This window comes from Diorhabda sublineata, chromosome 8, assembly GCF_026230105.1.
Source record: "Diorhabda sublineata isolate icDioSubl1.1 chromosome 8, icDioSubl1.1, whole genome shotgun sequence".
In the NCBI taxonomy this organism is placed as follows: Eukaryota; Metazoa; Arthropoda; class Insecta; order Coleoptera; family Chrysomelidae; genus Diorhabda; species Diorhabda sublineata.
In genome coordinates this window covers 29064350-29084940 of record NC_079481.1, presented here as the reverse complement: position 1 = coordinate 29084940, position 20591 = coordinate 29064350, and the positions used below count along the sequence as shown (strand labels likewise).

At 30.6% G+C, this 20591-nt stretch overlaps 1 protein-coding gene across 5 annotated transcripts in view; it reads left to right on the top strand.

Annotated features, from left to right (window-relative positions):
- Positions 1-20591, top strand: part of LOC130447495 (trace amine-associated receptor 3-like) — a 26717-nt gene extending 6126 nt beyond the window's left edge. Inside the window, exons 1-8 of one of the 5 annotated variants that reach the window (XM_056784349.1) lie at positions 6223-6335; positions 16401-16547; positions 16872-17129; positions 18039-18248; positions 18448-18707; positions 18765-19068; positions 19638-19946; positions 20400-20591. In XM_056784349.1, coding sequence (XP_056640327.1) covers positions 16449-16547; positions 16872-17129; positions 18039-18248; positions 18448-18707; positions 18765-19068; positions 19638-19946; positions 20400-20519 — 1560 coding nt within the window. In that variant the 5' untranslated portion in view covers positions 6223-6335; positions 16401-16448 and the 3' untranslated portion in view covers positions 20520-20591. Of the gene's footprint in view, positions 1-6222; positions 6336-16400; positions 16548-16871; positions 17130-18038; positions 18249-18447; positions 18708-18764; positions 19069-19637; positions 19947-20399 lie in introns of those variants that run through there. The other 4 variants (XM_056784345.1, XM_056784348.1, XM_056784350.1 and 1 more) reach the window with 4 other exon arrangements.

The window sequence follows — 20591 nt, the reverse complement described above, 5'->3', positions numbered from 1 at the left end:
TACATTTAACACACCCAAACCCTCCTCGAAATAACCAAAATATTATCTAATATACCGAAAAAATACGAGAAGTGAAGAGAGTTAAATTATTACATTTGAATATATATCGCGCCATCTTTTGACGAGAGGCAAACGCAGTTGCTGCCGAACTAGTGGCATCTCTAGTCGAGTAACCGAACTATTCTGTATTGTACGGAAACTTTGTGTTGTTTCTCGATTATTCGCCACGCTCTTCGGTTGGAATGAGCGGAGGTTTGTGGAAGTTTCTGGACGACTGCTGTCGTAATATTTCCGATGAATATATAAATATTAAATTGTGCTCCAGAAGTCTTTGGCTTTTGCATGTTTTTCCATGTTAATCAGTTTATTAAATTGTAATAAACAACCTCAGGAATGGAACAAAACGTGAACGATTATTTTGAAGGAAATGATGACAAATGGAGAGTTTAGGTTACCAAGATACCAAATATCAAGCTTTATATTTCTGAGGAAATAAACGTATTTAAAAGCAGCACATAACTCATGATAGCCCGCTATCAACAAGACTACCAAGTTTCCGTACTTGTTCAAAGTGTATAACGTTCAGGCAAATTATTATCCTTTGCCAAATTATCCTTCAAATTGCCTTTCGTGACATCATCTTCCACTATACTAACTCACTAAATGAACTTACGCCCTAATGATCTACAATATAATTAGATATTTTCAGTGTCGTCTCCAGGTGAAATAAAATGATAGCATGAAACTGTTATATCATAAAAATTGATGAACGTCATCTATGTCGTTCATTTCAATCGAAAAGTTGTCAAAATGTAGTTGAAAAACGTCATCTATGATATTCGTTTAATATAATTTCGTTCCAATCAAATCATTTTGTTCGTTATAATATTTACTGACGTTCATTTCAATCGAAAATGTGTCAGTTTCATATGACATTGGACAGATTTATCGGTAGGAATTGTAACGTGCCAAAGTTGTCAAAATGGAGTTGATAAACGTCATCTATGACATTCGTTTGATATAATTTCGTTCGAATCAAATCATTTTGTTCGTTATAATATTCAATGACGTTCATTTCAATCGAAAATGTGTCAGTTTCATGTGACATTAGACAGATTTATCGGTAGGAATTGTAACGTGCCAAAGTTGTCAAAATGGAGTTGATAAACGTCATCTATGACATTCGTTTGATATAATTTCGTTCGAATCAAATCATTTTGTTCGTTATAATATTCAATGACGTTCATTTCAATCGAAAATGTGTCAGTTTCATGTGACATTAGACAGATTTATCGGTAGGAATTGTAACGTGCCAAAGTTGTCAAAATGGAGTTGATAAACGTCATCTATGACATTCGTTTGATATAATTTCGTTCGAATCAAATCATTTTGTTCGTTATAATATTCAATGACGTTCATTTCAATCGAAAATGTGTCAGTTTCATGTGACATTAGACAGATTTATCGGTAGGAATTGTAACGTGCCAAAGTTGTCAAAATGGAGTTGATAAACGTCATCTATGACATTCGTTTGATATAATTTCGTTCGAATCAAATCATTTTGTTCGTTATAATATTCAATGACGTTCATTTCAATCGAAAATGTGTCAGTTTCATGTGACATTAGACAGATTTATCGGTAGGAATTGTAACGTGCCAAAGTTGTCAAAATGGAGTTGATAAACGTCATCTATGACATTCGTTTGATATAATTTCGTTCGAATCAAATCATTTTGTTCGTTATAATATTCAATGACGTTCATTTCAATCGAAAATGTGTCAGTTTCATGTGACATTAGACAGATTTATCGGTAGGAATTGTAACGTGCCAAAGTTGTCAAAATGGAGTTGATAAACGTCATCTATGACATTCGTTTGATATAATTTCGTTCGAATCAAATCATTTTGTTCGTTATAATATTCAATGACGTTCATTTCAATCGAAAATGTGTCAGTTTCATGTGACATTAGACAGATTTATCGGTAGGAATTGTAACGTGCCAAAGTTGTCAAAATGGAGTTGATAAACGTCATCTATGACATTCGTTTGATATAATTTCGTTCGAATCAAATCATTTTGTTCGTTATAATATTCAATGACGTTCATTTCAATCGAAAATGTGTCAGTTTCATGTGACATTAGACAGATTTATCGGTAGGAATTGTAACGTGCCAAAGTTGTCAAAATGGAGTTGATAAACGTCATCTATGACATTCGTTTGATATAATTTCGTTCGAATCAAATCATTTTGTTCGTTATAATATTCAATGACGTTCATTTCAATCGAAAATGTGTCAGTTTCATGTGACATTAGACAGATTTATCGGTAGGAATTGTAACGTGCCAAAGTTGTCAAAATGGAGTTGATAAACGTCATCTATGACATTCGTTTAATATAATTTCGTTCCAATCAAATCATTTTGTTCGTTATAATATTCAATGACGTTCATTTCAATCGAAAATGTGTCAGTTTCATGTGACATTAGACAGATTTATCGGTAGGAATTGTAACGTGCCAAAGTTGTCAAAATGGAGTTGATAAACGTCATCTATGACATTCGTTTGATATAATTTCGTTCGAATCAAATCATTTTGTTCGTTATAATATTCAATGACGTTCATTTCAATCGAAAATGTGTCAGTTTCATGTGACATTAGACAGATTTATCGGTAGGAATTGTAACGTGCCAAAGTTGTCAAAATGGAGTTGATAAACGTCATCTATGACATTCGTTTAATATAATTTCGTTCCAATCAAATCATTTTGTTCGTTATAATATTTACTGACGTTCATTTCAATCGAAAATGTGTCAGTTTCATATGACATTGGACAGATTTATCGGTAGGAATTGTAACGTGCCAAAGTTGTCAAAATGGAGTTGATAAACGTCATCTATGACATTCGTTTGATATAATTTCGTTCGAATCAAATCATTTTGTTCGTTATAATATTCAATGACGTTCATTTCAATCGAAAATGTGTCAGTTTCATGTGACATTAGACAGATTTATCGGTAGGAATTGTAACGTGCCAAAGTTGTCAAAATGGAGTTGATAAACGTCATCTATGACATTCGTTTGATATAATTTCGTTCGAATCAAATCATTTTGTTCGTTATAATATTCAATGACGTTCATTTCAATCGAAAATGTGTCAGTTTCATGTGACATTAGACAGATTTATCGGTAGGAATTGTAACGTGCCAAAGTTGTCAAAATGGAGTTGATAAACGTCATCTATGACATTCGTTTGATATAATTTCGTTCGAATCAAATCATTTTGTTCGTTATAATATTCAATGACGTTCATTTCAATCGAAAATGTGTCAGTTTCATGTGACATTAGACAGATTTATCGGTAGGAATTGTAACGTGCCAAAGTTGTCAAAATGGAGTTGATAAACGTCATCTATGACATTCGTTTCATATAATTTCGTTCGAATCAAATCATTTTGTTCGTTATAATATTCAATGACGTTCATTTCAATCGAAAATGTGTCAGTTTCATGTGACATTAGACAGATTTATCGGTAGGAATTGTAACGTGCCAAAGTTGTCAAAATGGAGTTGATAAACGTCATCTATGACATTCGTTTGATATAATTTCGTTTCAATCAAATCATTTTGTTCGTTATAATATTCAATGACGTTCATTTCAATCGAAAATGTGTCAGTTTCATGTGACATTAGACAGATTTATCGGTAGGAATTGTAACGTGCCAAAGTTGTCAAAATGGAGTTGATAAACGTCATCTATGACATTCGTTTGATATAATTTCGTTCGAATCAAATCATTTTGTTCGTTATAATATTCAATGACGTTCATTTCAATCGAAAATGTGTCAGTTTCATGTGACATTAGACAGATTTATCGGTAGGAATTGTAACGTGCCAAAGTTGTCAAAATGGAGTTGATAAACGTCATCTATGACATTCGTTTAATATAATTTCGTTCGAATCAAATCATTGTGTTCTTTATAATATTTACTGACGTTGATTTCAATCGAAAATGTGTCAGTTTCATGTGACATTGGACAGATTTATCGGTAGGAATTGTAACGTGCCAAAGTTGTCAAAATGGAGTTGATAAACGTCATCTATGACATTCGTTTAATATAATTTCGTTCGAATCAAATCATTTTGTTCTTTATAATATTTACTGACGTTGATTTCAATCGAAAATATGTCAGTTTCATGTGACATTGGACAGATTTATCGGTAGGAATTGTAACGTGCCAAAGTTGTCAAAATGGAGTTGATAAACGTCATCTATGACATTCGTGTGATATAATTTCGTTCGAATCAAATCATTTTGTTCGTTATAATATTTACTGACGTTCATTTCAATCGAAAATGTGTCAGTTTCATGTGACATTAGACAGATTTATCGGTAGGAATTGTAACGTGCCAAAGTTGTCAAAATGGACTTGATAAACGTCATCTATGACATTCGTGTGATATAATTTCGTTCGAATCAAATCATTTTGTTCGTTATAATATTTACTGACGTTCATTTCAATCGAAAATGTGTCAGTTTCATGTGACATTAGACAGATTTATCGGTAGGAATTGTAACGTGCCAAAGTTGTCAAAATGGAGTTGATAAACGTCATCTATGACATTCGTGTGATATAATTTCGTTCGAATCAAATCATTTTGTTCGTTATAATATTTACTGACGTTCATTTCAATCGAAAATGTGTCAGTTTCATGTGACATTAGACAGATTTATCGGTAGGAATTGTAACGTGCCAAAGTTGTCAAAATGGACTTGATAAACGTCATCTATGACATTCGTGTGATATAATTTCGTTCGAATCAAATCATTTTGTTCGTTATAATATTTACTGACGTTCATTTCAATCGAAAATGTATCAGTTTCATGTGACATTAGACAGATTTATCGGTAGGAATTGTAACGTGCCAAAGTTGTCAAAATGGAGTTGATAAACGTCATCTATGACATTCGTTTAATATAATTTCGTTCGAATCAAATCATTTTGTTCGTTATAATATTTACTGACGTTCATTTCAATCGAAAATGTGTCAGTTTCATGTGACATTAGACAGATTTATCGGTAGGAATTGTAACGTGCCAAAGTTGTCAAAATGGAGTTGATAAACGTCATCTATGACATTCGTTTGATATAATTTCGTTCGAATCAAATCATTTTGTTCGTTATAATATTCAATGACGTTCATTTCAATCGAAAATGTGTCAGTTTCATGTGACATTAGACAGATTTATCGGTAGGAATTGTAACGTGCCAAAGTTGTCAAAATGGAGTTGATAAACGTCATCTATGACATTCGTTTGATATAATTTCGTTCGAATCAAATCATTTTGTTCGTTATAATATTCAATGACGTTCATTTCAATCGAAAATGTGTCAGTTTCATGTGACATTAGACAGATTTATCGGTAGGAATTGTAACGTGCCAAAGTTGTCAAAATGGAGTTGATAAACGTCATCTATGACATTCGTTTGATATAATTTCGTTCGAATCAAATCATTTTGTTCGTTATAATATTCAATGACGTTCATTTCAATCGAAAATGTGTCAGTTTCATGTGACATTAGACAGATTTATCGGTAGGAATTGTAACGTGCCAAAGTTGTCAAAATGGAGTTGATAAACGTCATCTATGACATTCGTTTGATATAATTTCGTTCGAATCAAATCATTTTGTTCGTTATAATATTCAATGACGTTCATTTCAATCGAAAATGTGTCAGTTTCATGTGACATTAGACAGATTTATCGGTAGGAATTGTAACGTGCCAAAGTTGTCAAAATGGAGTTGATAAACGTCATCTATGACATTCGTTTCATATAATTTCGTTCAAATCAAATCATTTTGTTCGTTATAATATTCAATGACGTTCATTTCAATCGAAAATGTGTCAAATTCATGTGACATCAGACAGATTTATCGGTGAGAAGTATTTCAAGATATGATATTTGTATAACTTTACGTCGAATGTTTACGCATCAAGAAATTCGTTTCGTGATTATCAGTGTATATGTCCGAACGAACACCGCGTGAATTGTAAGGGTCCAACGACTTTGTTTTATCAAATAAATTCCATATAAATATAACAAATAATCCGAAAATATATCCAGTAACCCTGAACGAAGGGAAACACTGAAATTTCCATGCGCTTGAGAACCGCGTCACCGACCAATGGATCAACATTATATTCTCCAATACTTTTTCCATTAATTTTCCGTTCTCTGCACTGTTAAAGCGACTTATTGTTGACAATATCGTGAAGTGCGCTCCGTTTCCAACTCCGTCACTCCATGGACTGGACAATTTTTGTTTACAGAGGTAAGCGAAGGGTTCAATTATTAAATTTTGAAAATACATTTTTTACGAACAAATGAAAGGACTTTAACACTGCTTGAGAAATGACTAATTTCTAAAATAATTCTTTTTAAAAATCAAGTACGCCTCGGAAATTTTCCAAAAAAACTGTTTTTTCTTTTGGTAAACTATCTTTTAGATTGTAAATTTAAAAAAACTAGAAAAATCTAAGTCGAACTGCGCGTTTTATCAATATTTCGAATATATCGGGTACTTTTATTTATTCCACAGCTTTATCACTCTAAAAAGGTTTGAAATCTATACAAAAATACCATGCTACTAAAAAAAAACTCTCTAAAACATTAATTTTTCTATTCTTGTGGTTGCACTTTTTGCTGCTCGCGATCTGGAGCTGGTCTAGCTAAAACTGAATCAGGTGGTTAACAGCTGTCGTTGACCGAAGTTATCATTCTTAAAGTTCCCATTCAAGTACTAAATCAGAAACGAAGACATAGCTAAGAACTTGGAATAACCATCGATAGTAAACTGGAGAGATTTGGGAGTAGATTCGTCTTGAAGCTGATGATGGCTAACGTCGAGTAAGAGACGGCTGCTTCTGAGCACAGTCCAGTCGATTTGATATGGAGGAGTGCAGAAGACTAGCACAGGTGCAGAGAAGGGCGCTTCAAAGGTCTCGGAGCCAGCCATAATGGTGATTAACGACTTTGGAAATATTCCTGAGAAAAAAGAGGTATTCGGAGTGAGGTACAGGGTTCGCACGATAAAATAAGAGCAGAAGTCTTTGGAGCAAGGTCAAAACAGGAAGGTCCAGGATCCTGGTTACCATGCGTGCAATTTTGGATAGAGAGAAACCGTGGTGAAGTTGAGTAAAACCGAGGAGATTCGGATTACCAAAGGAGTTAAAGTAATTTGTAATTTTCGCTTGCTTTACGTATCTTTGAGCAATAAAATATTGACCAGATGTTGATTTGGTGGCAATTGAGTGTTATATCAATGATTATTCATGTCAATGTGACATAAAATTAATTTAAATTTGCAAAATATGCCGAAAGTCTTCACGTCAAATTGATGATGTGTTTAGACGGGTCAAAAGAATAAAATCCATTTTTAAAAGCACTGAAATTGTTTTAAAATTCATCCTACCTGTCGATTTTAGACTTTTTCTGTTTTATGTCACAGATTGTGGATCTTCCAACCTCAAACTCAGCGGCACTCACGCACAACTCTTTCAATAATTTCACTTTTTTGTTTTAAGGACAATGTCTTGTGTTGTTGGAATCCCTGAACTTCTAGTCATAATTTCTATAGGAAATAGGCCTTAAAGTACAGGTATCCAATGTATTGAAAATGCTTGTTCGGACTACTGAAGAATTCGGATTATCGAGTCTGCACTGTATTATTTTCAACAATTTCTACCCGGACATTGGTATTTTGGGCGCTACTTGTACATGATGGGCAAAAGGGATTCGTCCAAAATATATAAAAAAAAATTTATTTGAAATAATTTTTCTTAAAAGTCATAATCCGATCATTTTATCCGGCCCCATATACCCAGGTTACGCGATGTCATTTTTCACGTCATATGACAAAAAGTCACGTTCTGGTGATGTAAAAATCAAGTAAACCTGTCATACCACAGTGACGTCATTTTCAACGTCTTTCATAGACTAGTAGTCACTTTAGATTTGCCAGTAATTTTTCTAAAATTTTTATTTTGGAACATGCATATATACAGGGTATTCCACGACGAGTTAAAACTATCTGTATATGGCAAATACTTATAGTAAATTCATGAAAATTTCTACGTTCAAGTTTTTGGTTACGATCTTTTTATCTAACATATTTTCAAAGATGGCCGATTTCCGGTTCTACCTGAAGTAGACAGTAACTTTGTTATTTTAAATAAAACACCCTTTATATTAATACATTTTTGAAATCTACGTAACATTTTAGTAAACTTTTGTCTAAAAACTTTTTTCGAGAAATGCATAATTTTTGAGTTATTACTTTTTTTGTAAAAAATTTGACCCTTGCAGACTCTTATAAATGATTTTTTTACGAGGAAACCTTCAAAGATATTAAAATGGTTTCTGTTCGGTTGATTTTAGCAAGAACAGGCCTATTTAAATCTACGTTGAAAAATTTTTCATTTCATACAGGGTGTGTATAAAAAGTGTTCAAAGTTTAACTTCATAAATATTAAATAACTTTATTTTTTAAATAGAACACCCTGTATATTGATACTTTTTGAAATCTACATAAAATTTAGGTATACTTTTGTCTGAAAATCTTTTTCGAAAAATGCATACTTTTTGAGTTATTAATTTTTTTGTAAAACATTTGACCCTTGCAGACCCTTATAAATAATTTTTTTACGAGGATACCTTTAAAGATATCAAAATAGTTTCTGTTCGGTTGATTTTAGCAAGAACAGGCCTATTTAAATCTACGTTGAAAAATTTTTCATTTTATACAGGGTGTGTATAAAAAGTGTTCAAATTTTAACTTCATAAATATTAAATAACTTTATTTTTTAAATAGAACACCCTGTATATTGATACTTTTTGAAATCTACATAAAATTTGGGTATACTTTTGTCTGAAAATCTTTTTCGAAAAATGCATACTTTTTGAGTTATTAATTTTTTTGTAAAACATTTGACCCTTGCAGACCCTTATAAATAATTTTTTTACGAGGATACCTTTAAAGATATTAAAATAGTTTCTGTTCGGTTGATTTTAGCAAGAACAGGCCTATTTAAATCTACGTTGAAAAATTTTTCATTTTATACAGGGTGTGTATAAAAAGTGTTCAAAGTTTAACTTCATAAATATTAAATAACTTTATTTTTTAAATAGAACACCCTGTATATTGATACTTTTTGAAATCTACATAAAATTTGGGTATACTTTTGTCTGAAAATCTTTTTCGAAAAATGCATACTTTTTGAGTTATTAATTTTTTTGTAAAACATTTGACCCTTGCAGACCCTTATAAATAATTTTTTTACGAGGATACCTTTAAAGATATTAAAATAGTTTCTATTCGGTTGATTTTAGCAAGAACAGGCCTATTTAAATCTACGTTGAAAAATTTTTCATTTTATACAGGGTGTGTATAAAAAGTGTTCAAAGTTTAATTTCATAAATATTAAATAACTTTATTTTTTAAATAGAACACCCTGTATATTGATACTTTTTGAAATCTACATAAAATTTAGGTATACTTTTGTCTGAAAATCTTTTTCGAAAAATGCATACTTTTTGAGTTATTAATTTTTTTGTAAAATATTTGACCCTTGCAGACCCTTATAAATAATTTTTTTACGAGGATACCCTTAAAGATATTAAAATGGTTTCTGTTCGGTTGACTTAAGCAAGAACAGGCCTATTTAAATCTACGTTGAAAAATTTTTCATTTTATACAGGGTGTGTATAAAAAGTATTCAAAGTTTAACTTCATAAATATCAAATTTCTTCATTTTTTCAAATAGAACCACCCAGTTTTTTCTATTTTAATGCATTTAGTGGTGAAAAATAAGGCAAATTCATGTATACTTTCCTATACCTAAACCCCCATCCAGCTATTAAATGTATTCTGTAAATTGTTGTGGTCTAAATTTTATTTTGACCCGTTGATACGAGCACTAAGAAATAAAAAATTATTTTTCTTTATCTTGTCAAGGTCTGTAAAAAAAATCAAATAAAATTGTATTTACTAATCCTATTCTAACTCTTAGCCATTTCCGAGATATTTAAGGTTTTAATTTTTTATGTATATTTTTAGTAGGCTTTGTAATAAATGACATTTAACTGTCATTAGTCAAAGACGCTCGTTATCAATTTAATAACGAAGATTTTCGACAATTGACAAGTGACAGTTAAATAAGTGTCATTTATAACAACGCCTACTAAAAGTATACATAAAAAATTATAACATGTTAAAAAATACAATAATAATTTAAAACCTTAAATATCTCGGGCACGACTTAAAGTTTTCATATCTTTAAGGATATTCTCATAAAAAAATAATTTATAAGTGTCGGCGACGGTCAAATTTTTTACAAAAAAATTAATAACTCAAAAAGTATGCATTTTTTGAAAAAAGTTTTCAGACATAAGTATACTAAAATTTTAAGTAGATTTCTAAACTGTATTAATATATAGGGTGCTCCATTTAAAATAACAAAGTTACAGTCGACTTCCGGTAGAACCGGAAGTATGCCATCTTTGAAAATATTTTAGTTAAAAAGATCGTATCCGAAAACGTAAACGTAGAAATTTTCATGATTTTACTATAAGTATTTGCCAACTTTCGTTCCTCTTATATATCTCATTTCTTTTTTCCAGTACATATTCAATTTTATGTCTTTTCCTTCATTTGAATTCTAGATCCTAGGATCCTTTTTAAATTCATAATACTGTAGATATTATAGATCACCTTGTATACTGTTATCCCGGCAGTAGATCCACCTCCTAAATGATTACAAAGCTCACACTTAATTGTAGTTATTAAATCTCCCTTGTATACGAAATTACAACGTTAGATAAGTAACCTTATCTCCCTTGTAATAATAGCTTGACAACTGACAACTGAATTATATGTAGAAAACGAAGAAGATTTATCAATTGTAGCAGAGGAATTATTGTTTCACATAAAATATTGTCCACGATAAACTAGAATATCTTCAATACAAATAATTTTAGGTTATGTTATCATATCATCCTAATAAGTTATATCTTTCTTTAAAGATTTATCGAGTACCTAATTTAATTTTAGTAATATAACTGTTTGTTAATTTTAATAACTCCCATCTCTATTAATGTGTCAGTCTTAGTCCATTTGGTGTATTTTAATTTAGTAAATTCTTACTTAAAGAACTATAAAAAGTATTAAAGAATTCCGACCGTAAATCCCAGAACTGTTACAATAGAAAAATCCGGTTGATTATCAAAGTCACTTCATTGTTTCAATGAAATGAAATTTTGGGTAATCTAAGAAAATAGATTATCTACGCCAAAATGGCGGTCGCCGGGATTGGTGTTAAGAGGATTTCTTAGATATTTTTTAGATCTATATCAGTGAAACTGATAAAGCTTAAACTGGGTATTTTAAAGTTTTTTTTAGTCAGCAAATTTAGAATGCTTGTGTCTATTTTGTGCTTAAATTACGTCAGAACTACTTTTTTATAAAAATATCTGAAAATAGTTATTTACATAGACTATTGATGATACGAGAAATCGATTTATCGTTTCTAGAGAATATTTACTTCCGGATATACCGGAAGTGGCCATTATCTCAGGTAGGCTAACAGATATCGAACCATAGATAACTTTGTTCGATAGATCTCATCAAGATCTATCCGTGTGTGAAAAGTCATGATGATTGACGCATGCGCAGAAGAGTTTCTGTGGAAAAAGTATACAAATGAATCAGTTAGTAGATGGCAGCAGTGCACTGCTACAATTTATCTATTGCAGAGTATTCAACTGGTAAATCTGAACCAAAAATAGATTCATTCATATCATTAATTAAAAAATTAAAAGAAGATTTTCATATGTAAAAGTTATAAGTCCAATTAAAACAATCGATTAAAGAAAATTATTATTGTTTATCTTTGTTTAACACTCTAACACAACCTAACCTTACAAAAATTACTAAATTATCATTTTATCTATTGATTTTACGCGAAAATGATGCATTTGTATACTTTTTCCACTGAAACTCTTCTGGGCATGCGTGAATCATGATTTTTGACATGGTTAGATATCTGAGATAATGGCCGTTTCCGGTGTCTCCGGAAGTAAATGTTTCCGCATAAAATAGAAACGATAAATTGATTTCTCGTAATATCAATACATGTACAAAGTTTCATCATGATCATCCTGTAGTGGGATGTTTTTAAAACTAAAATTTTGGTAGGAATTAAATCCATATTCGTAACTTTCTTTTTATACCGATACGTCACTGTGTTATCGATGTCTCCGTATTTAGACAGATCGATATCAGGCATAGCTATTTTTATTTAAAAAACCATATTATCTCACTAGTATTTATTGCCTTTTTTACTTCGTTGTTTGTTTGTTTGTTTGTGAGTGGATACACAATCCGGCGACATAATTTTTATTTAAATTTTAATGTACTTAAATCCTTTTCAAATTTGAAACATTCACTTTGACTGTATTTTATGTTCCTAATATTCTATTTTGAGTTGGTTATTTTCACCGTAAATAAACAATAAAGTTAGTTGAGAAACGTCAAAATTTTTCGCTGCTTTTCAAGTAGAAACCCAACGAAGACAATTCGGCACATTTATAGTCAATTTTTATTAATGAAAGAGTAATAAAATTATGAAAAATTCGTAATCTGTTGATTCAAAATTGCGTTTTCCATGTCCTTAATGATTTTACAAAGATTTCGGTGCATAAAATACAAATTTCATCGCGTGTGGTAAAGATTTTGGCCAAATCGACACAAAAATAGACAAATGAAAATAAATATTTATAATTGAGGGAGGCTTTATCGTTTTGCAAAATATCTTCCATCGAAAGACTTTTGTTTGTGTTTGAACCAATTACCGAATGATTTTTTTATACCGATTTAGGTACCTCCAAAATATATTTAATTTGAACGCTTCTGGTATAGAAAAACCTCGCAATTTATTTTTGACCTTTGGGATTTAGAAGGAATCAACAAAGACTGTACGGCGGATGACCCTAAAATCCATGTTTTGTCTGTTGAAAAAAGTTTGTATGGCGATTGGTTTTTCTCAAATTTGTTTTAAACACTCCTGGCAAGCAAATGCTGGTGTACCACTCAGAATTTACCGTTCTATTTTGCTCTGCCAAAAAACCAGTTATCATTTGCTTCAAAGTGTTTTTTTTTTGGATTTAACTCGTCTTGAAAGATTATATAGACATTTTGACACTACGATTAAATTTTTTAAGCATACTTAAGCATATTTTGGACGTTCTGAATACGTTCACCATTAAAAATGTCAAACTATGTGAAGGCAATGTCAGATTTGACATATTAAAGTCAGTGTTGCCACATCTCAAATCTCATTTTTCCGCTTATAAAATAACGAGGTTGTTTTGTGACGAAATTTTGTATCTGATTTTGATATTTTCACACAATTGCTATGACTACTTCATATAAATTCGACTTCTCAAGTTAGCAACATATTAAACCTGCCATAAATAAAGAGAAATCACTTTTAGTTTTATCGCCCGATATTACCTCGAATTTACGGATGAAGCTAGTATCAAAAATCTAATTTCATCCCCAGTCAAACTGTAAAAATTTTTATTAATATTTAGAAGAAAAAAAACTCGACATTTTACCACAATTTTTATTTTAGCATTGCCCTTTTTGATCAATTTTCTTCTATAGAAGTCGTAAAATACCTTTTATATCATTAATAAAATCACTTTAATAGTTTGGATATCGTTAGAATCATCTTTACCGACACTTATATCTACCGGATATTTATTTTTACGATTCGGAAAAACGTTTAATATTCTCAATAATGAAAAACTGAACGTATAGAGTTTATAAAAAGAAAAATAGTTTGTTCAATTCCAGAATTGATCAGGATAGGCAGTTTTAAACATCATATTGCTACACGCAGGCCATACACTTCTTTATTACCCTCCCCGGTATATACATTATAAAATACTTGACACACATACCTAACCTAACCTAACCAAATTATCTAGAAACATACCTTAGTAGTTGTAATACCTAATACCTACTGATTAATTTCACTTACGAAGTATCAGTCTTCACGTCTAAAATTTTAGAAATGCAAATAAGTTGTAATGTTTATCAGAATAAAATCCTTCTTCCAAATGAGTCTACGGCGTCAAGGCGAAACGAAAGAAACTAAAAGATACGAGTTGGCGTCAGTGTTGCCACAATTTAAAGCTGAATGTAAAAATTGAACTAGAAAATGTACTACTACAACTTCAAACAAATTTAATAAAATTATAGAAAGATGTATAAACATAAGTTGAAATTAAATTTTTTTCCCAAAAATGTTATAGACTGTGTCAATTATTATTTTAAGGATGAAAAATTTATATAAAGTTTACCGATAAAATTAGCAATGGAGTACAAAAATCTCACGATCTAAATATACTTAAATCAACTTGGCTCTGTTTTCTAATTATTGTTACAATCTAGTACAATTTCTACTTTATTTTATTAAACGAAAATATAAAATAACTGTATATTTGCGAACTCAGGGAAAATGTATTAGAAAAATTACAATTGTACTAGCTCTGGCAACACTGGTTGGCGTAGTGTTTATAATGGAAGAAAACACTGCACAGCTGTACCTATAGAACAGACATCCATAACTTAAATCCGTTATTATTATTATTATTATTATTATATCAATTTTGTAGTCCTTTAAGTAAAAATAGATACACAATACGATAAGATTATTTCTTTCTAAATCCTTATTGGTAATATTTTTTTATTAACGTAAGCAGCTTACGTCAAACTCATGCTAGTAATAGTATTTTTTGTTGATTTACAATTTCAAAAACTGTTTGACTGAACTTAGTTCAAACAAACCGTTATCGTGGATATAACCGCAAACGTTTCAATTTCAGGAAAATAAATGAGAGAAATCCTTGTGCTAACAAGAAAGTTCGAACATATCGTTGTTTGAAGTAGAGAAATTGAGCAAAATATCAGAACTAAATTAATATGTGGTTATGTATGTTATATTGTAACAATTCATACTCGATATCTGTATCTTTCTCACACTTGATTTGTAGAGATACGGTTTTAGACGACACATAACAGTCTACAAAATATTCAGCATGTACATTATAACGCTTGTAAATAAATAAATATCCTACACGTAGGAAAAATTTAATATATTAAAATAATAGAGATGGTATCTATTACAACGATAATTAATATTATTTAACGATTCCACATGTTCGTTCTGTAAATGGAAGATAAAACTCCGTACTTAAAGTTTATCTATGGTCACAATATGGCGTAAATACACGACATCATAACCATTGGCCTTGGTAATAGTGAATATTTCGCAAAATATTTCTTTAGTATACTTAATTCCCATTAATTTTGTGTCAACTTCAAAGTTAGAATATTCCATTGAGGTTTATGATACAGCCGCTATTATAAAATAATATTAAAATCATGACGTTTATTTTATGAAATAAAATTTAAATGGCAATTTCCTGAAAGCGGAAATTGGGTTTTTCAAGATTTTATAAAATGGAGACTTGCCGTTTTATATCGTAGAGATGCGGTGTCGTAGTTAAAAAATAACTGATTTATTGTAGGAACTGTAGGAAAATATTGAGATTCAAAATAAATATTATCAATCGATAAACAGCCACGTGGTCCCAAATATCTCGTTTTTTTTTTTTAAAAAATATCCTACGTTATGTTAAAAATCGATTCTAACTACCGAGATTGAAATATTCATAGAACCATTATGTCAAGGTTAGATCGACCCTGAATGGAGAAGTCCACTTTCGAAATTCAATAGGTAACGAAGTTAGTAAAATTTATTTGTCCAATAGGTAACTCACTTGAAGTGAATTATCTAATTATACAAAGTGCTCTGTTGTTAAATACCAAGAGGTTTATTGAATTTTGTATATTAATGGACTATAAATTGAGTGCTGGGCTTCGAAAGATGAATCGTGATAAAAGTAATAGAGCAGTTTTCTCGGCGTACATCTAACAATATTTAGTCTATAAACCATCCCGATTATATATTATCAGATTTGATTTAATTGTCAACTGTCAACTTAGGTTAAATATATTTATATTATATGAATTGGAACGAGGTCTTTGCCAGCTAGATTATGAGAGTTTTCGTAGTGGGATTGTGGCAAAATTAAACACCAAAGTGTACTAACTTTAATATATTCCGAGCTTTCGAATACTTATGTATTCATCAAGGGGGAATGAAATTATGATCAAGTACAATATAAAAAAGTATAATAATAATAAAAATTACTTTAAGTACTTAAGAAAAAACATTAAATTTATCTATTTCAGAAGGTTGTATTATTTCAGGTATATCAGCAATGCGAAAATAATACCTAATGGCGACTACCTAGTGGTATGAAATCGTTATTTTTTTCGATATTTCTAATATTGTCGACAGTAGTCGGTTTGCTAATAAATGGGTACATTTTGATGGTGATAATTTTAACAAAACAAGTGAGTATATACGACACTCAAAATGTCGTTCTTGTGATAAATAAAACGATAAAAACGACGTAAATTCATTTTATTTTATGTAACCATATAACAAAATACGGGATAATAACATCTCTAATTGCTTTTTATTTGATATTTATGTGAATAATATCATTATGCGGACATCTGTTTCTCTGTTTAGTGCCGATTTTTTTTCAAGGCCAGCCCTGGCGGATTTTAATGCGTTCGATTGAAAATTCTTCAATCATATGACTGACGTTGACATTTATATATTATACAGAAAACTATTATGCAATTGTGTAATCAAAATGTATTTATTTTTAGATTAAATCGGCCAACCATATACTTCTTTTCCACTTAGGTACAATCGATATTTGTATAGGAATTATATTTCTAGTATTTTTCATACCGGGAGCACACGGTAAAGAATGGGAGTCCGCTGGGTTGCCATGTCTGTTTCATGGATTTATCTTCACTTTCTTACAACCTTTGGCTCTATGGACGATATGCGGATTGAATTGTGATAGATTCTATATAATATGTGTACCGCTACATTACAATCGAATCATTACGTCTAAAAAGGTTAGTGAATAAACCTAAAAATTCACACAATCTCTCTACTTGTAACTTATTTATGAGCAATGACTATTTTCTCTAAACTTTGTAATCTATCTATGGTAGCTACACGTAGTTTTCTTCTTTTATTTAAAATTGACAAGCATCAATTTTAAATTGTGTCTTTTACGTTGTATGTATTCCCTCTATACTTTTTAATCTCTCTATGGTAGCAATAAATAGTTTTCTTCTTCTTTTATTTAAAATTGACATGCATCAATTTAAAAACGTGACTTTTACTTTCTCTGTACTTTGTAATGTATCTGTGGTAGTAAGACATCATATTCTTCTTTTATTTGAAGTACAAAATTGTTGCGTTATTTCAAAACTTTATCTGTATTTCATATTTATTTGATTAAAAAAATCTCTACAATTATCTATACAAGCCATACATCATATTCTTGTTTTATTTGAAGTAGAATAGTTGTGGTATTTCAAAATTTACCTTGATTACATATTTATATGGTTAAAATTTTCTCTATACTTTGTAATTTATCTATGGTAGGTATACATTGAATTCTTCTTTTATTTAAAGTATTATTTCAAATCCTTCACTTGTCTTATTATTCAAAAACTTGACGTTGTAATTTTTATCTCTACTTTTTAATTTACCTACAGTTATACATTATATTCTTTTATTCAAACTAGAATGTGTGAATAATTTTGAAAGATTTCATATTTATTTGGTCAAATTCATTATTTATTTTCTAACAATATCTCTACACTTTTCAATTTATCTATGATAGTGATATTCTTCTTTTACTTATTTACGTGTCATTTTCATTTCATATAATGTCTTCTTCGTTTTTAACAGATAACTGCCAATATTAAAATTTGAGGAATGTTTTTTATAAAACGACACTTGATTTTTTGTAGGTTTTAATAGCTTTAGGTGTTGTTTGGACGACATCTCTCATTCTAAGTACGCCACCTTTTTTTGAAATAACTCCGTTTACTTTTACACCCCGTTTGGGTGCTTGTCAACCGGAAAGATCAACAGGAAGCGGAATTCTATGGTATTCAATTATATATACGACTTTTTCATTATTCTTACCGGCGTTCTTCATTATATTTTCCAATGTCAAGGTGAGTAGGAGTTTAGCACTAAAAAAAAACAGAGTATCACATCGAACAACGTTGCCGAGCTTACAAATTTTTACAGGAGATTAAGGAAATTTGACGTTGATATAGATGACGTAATTTCTGAAACATTTTGTAGCTAATTTATTGATATAAATTTGTATAGCACGCAAATTGTATAATGAAAATGAAACGTGTTTTCTAGATATTTATCATAGCTCGCTACCATAGACATAGAATAGCCTCCGCAATATTCCAAGTGGCAATTTCAGCGCAGGTAGCTATAACTCACCAAAAAAACCCCTTATCTATGTCTTTAGAACAAATAGCGTCGCCGCCGTCAGGGCCGAAGTTCCACAGCGCCCTGTATACTCTTCTTCAAATAGTCGGTTCATTTTTCATACTTTATCTACCGTATTATTTCGTTATTTTATGGGAGGCTGTCGTAGATTCGTTCTACAATAGGTAAATGAGTAAATTTCCGATTTTAGGTTAGGTTGCAATCCGTTATTAATTTTTCAGCGACGGTAACAAAGCGTTGAATTCCATTTTTTACACGATCTCTTCGAGTCTGTTATTATTCACAGTGCCGGTGAACGGTTTCCTATATGGTGTGAAAAGTAAACAGTTGCGGCAAGTTTTCAAAAACTACTGGAGGAAAAAGCAAACGGCGCACGATTTGAACCAAGAAATCCAAGCTAGAACACCCTCAGTTTGCGGCAGTCGACGCCCTTCACTTTTGATTAATTCGAAAAATATGTTAGCAGATGTCAATAAAATATTGAAATCGCCGTTGAAAGGACAAAACAATTCGAACACGTTGCAGGTAAAGGAGTCCTAGAAGGATTAGCATGTATGTTGTGACGTCTTTTAGGAAATAAATGTACGTATCTCTTACGTAGAATAAATTTAGCGTAAAAATTTGCACAAATATTATATTCTGAGGTAATTTAACCGACCAATTTGCACTTCTAAATAAAAAATCGTAAATATATATTTTCAACTACTTATTAGTTATATAAACGACGAGAGGTAAAGTATACACTACCAACAAACTGTCAAATCAATCGAGAGTCATTAACATTTATGAGAACAATTCTTCTTTTTTTTAATTAGAAAAGCCTCAGCTATCAGGGCTATTAGATCACTTTTTTTTAATGTAAAATTAAATAGGTTAATAATTATCATAAATAAGATTTTGTTGTGTTATTTTTCAATACAATTAAATATTAAATTCAATCTAATGATTATTTCATCAAGTTTCGCATAAGAAATTATATGACGTTTCATTCCGGAAGTGACTACTACTCTTACCTACGGATACTTAAACAATATAAAACTAATTTTTCCGATTATTTTTTCTAAAACCTATTATTTCTCAAATAAACATTATAGGTGCCAAGTAGTTATAATCAAGAAGTATCACTAGTAACGGAAGATGAAATTTACCGTAAATTACAATCTAATAGTTCTGGCTCAAGATATAGATTTCTACACAGTATTTTTGGCGGTAGTAAGAAGAATCATAATGTGTCAAATATGTATATACCTCTAAAATCTACCTTTCAAAATGCGAGAGAGAAAAAATCACCAACTATTTTATTAACGAAGGCTTCTTCGGAAAAAAGTGTGTCTAGCACCGATAGCGATATTAAAATATGTGAACCATTGCTGGACAAGGATAATCAGTCGAATTGTGTTAAGGTAAGTAAATCCAATGAAAAAAATCATTAATTATAAAATCCTTAGAGGTTATGTTAAACGTAAATATTTTTTAATCCAATAAAATTCGTTATTCATCCACTAAACTTCACTAAGCACTAATATATTACTGAACACTTAATTATCTTATAAAAATTTATCTAAATTCACCGTTTGATTTAATTTTTACTATCACGATTTGTCCATTATAACATCAAATTAAGTAAACAAACAAAAAGGCCTTTCAAATTCATAACATAATGTGAATAGTTTATAAAAACAATACAGAGGAATACCGCTTCATAATAGGCGCATTCACCAAACTTCAGCATAGTTTAACATAATCGAACAGGATCGGCCTCACGGTATATGTCAGTGGACGAGTAATATTGTATTCATCTAGATTAATTTTTTTTCAATAACGAATCTTATATCTATTATTCCAATGATTTTTAGATGAAGAAGAGGAAGTGTCATATCTTAGAATCGAGCACCTTCAAGCCCCTAACTACAGACGTAACTAGCTTTAACGAAGAAACTAGCAACCGACCTCAAACTTCTACATATCAAGATTGAATATATGTTGTAGTCAATCCAAACAATCATATACAATAATAACAACGTCAAATATAGATGCTTAAAAACTTA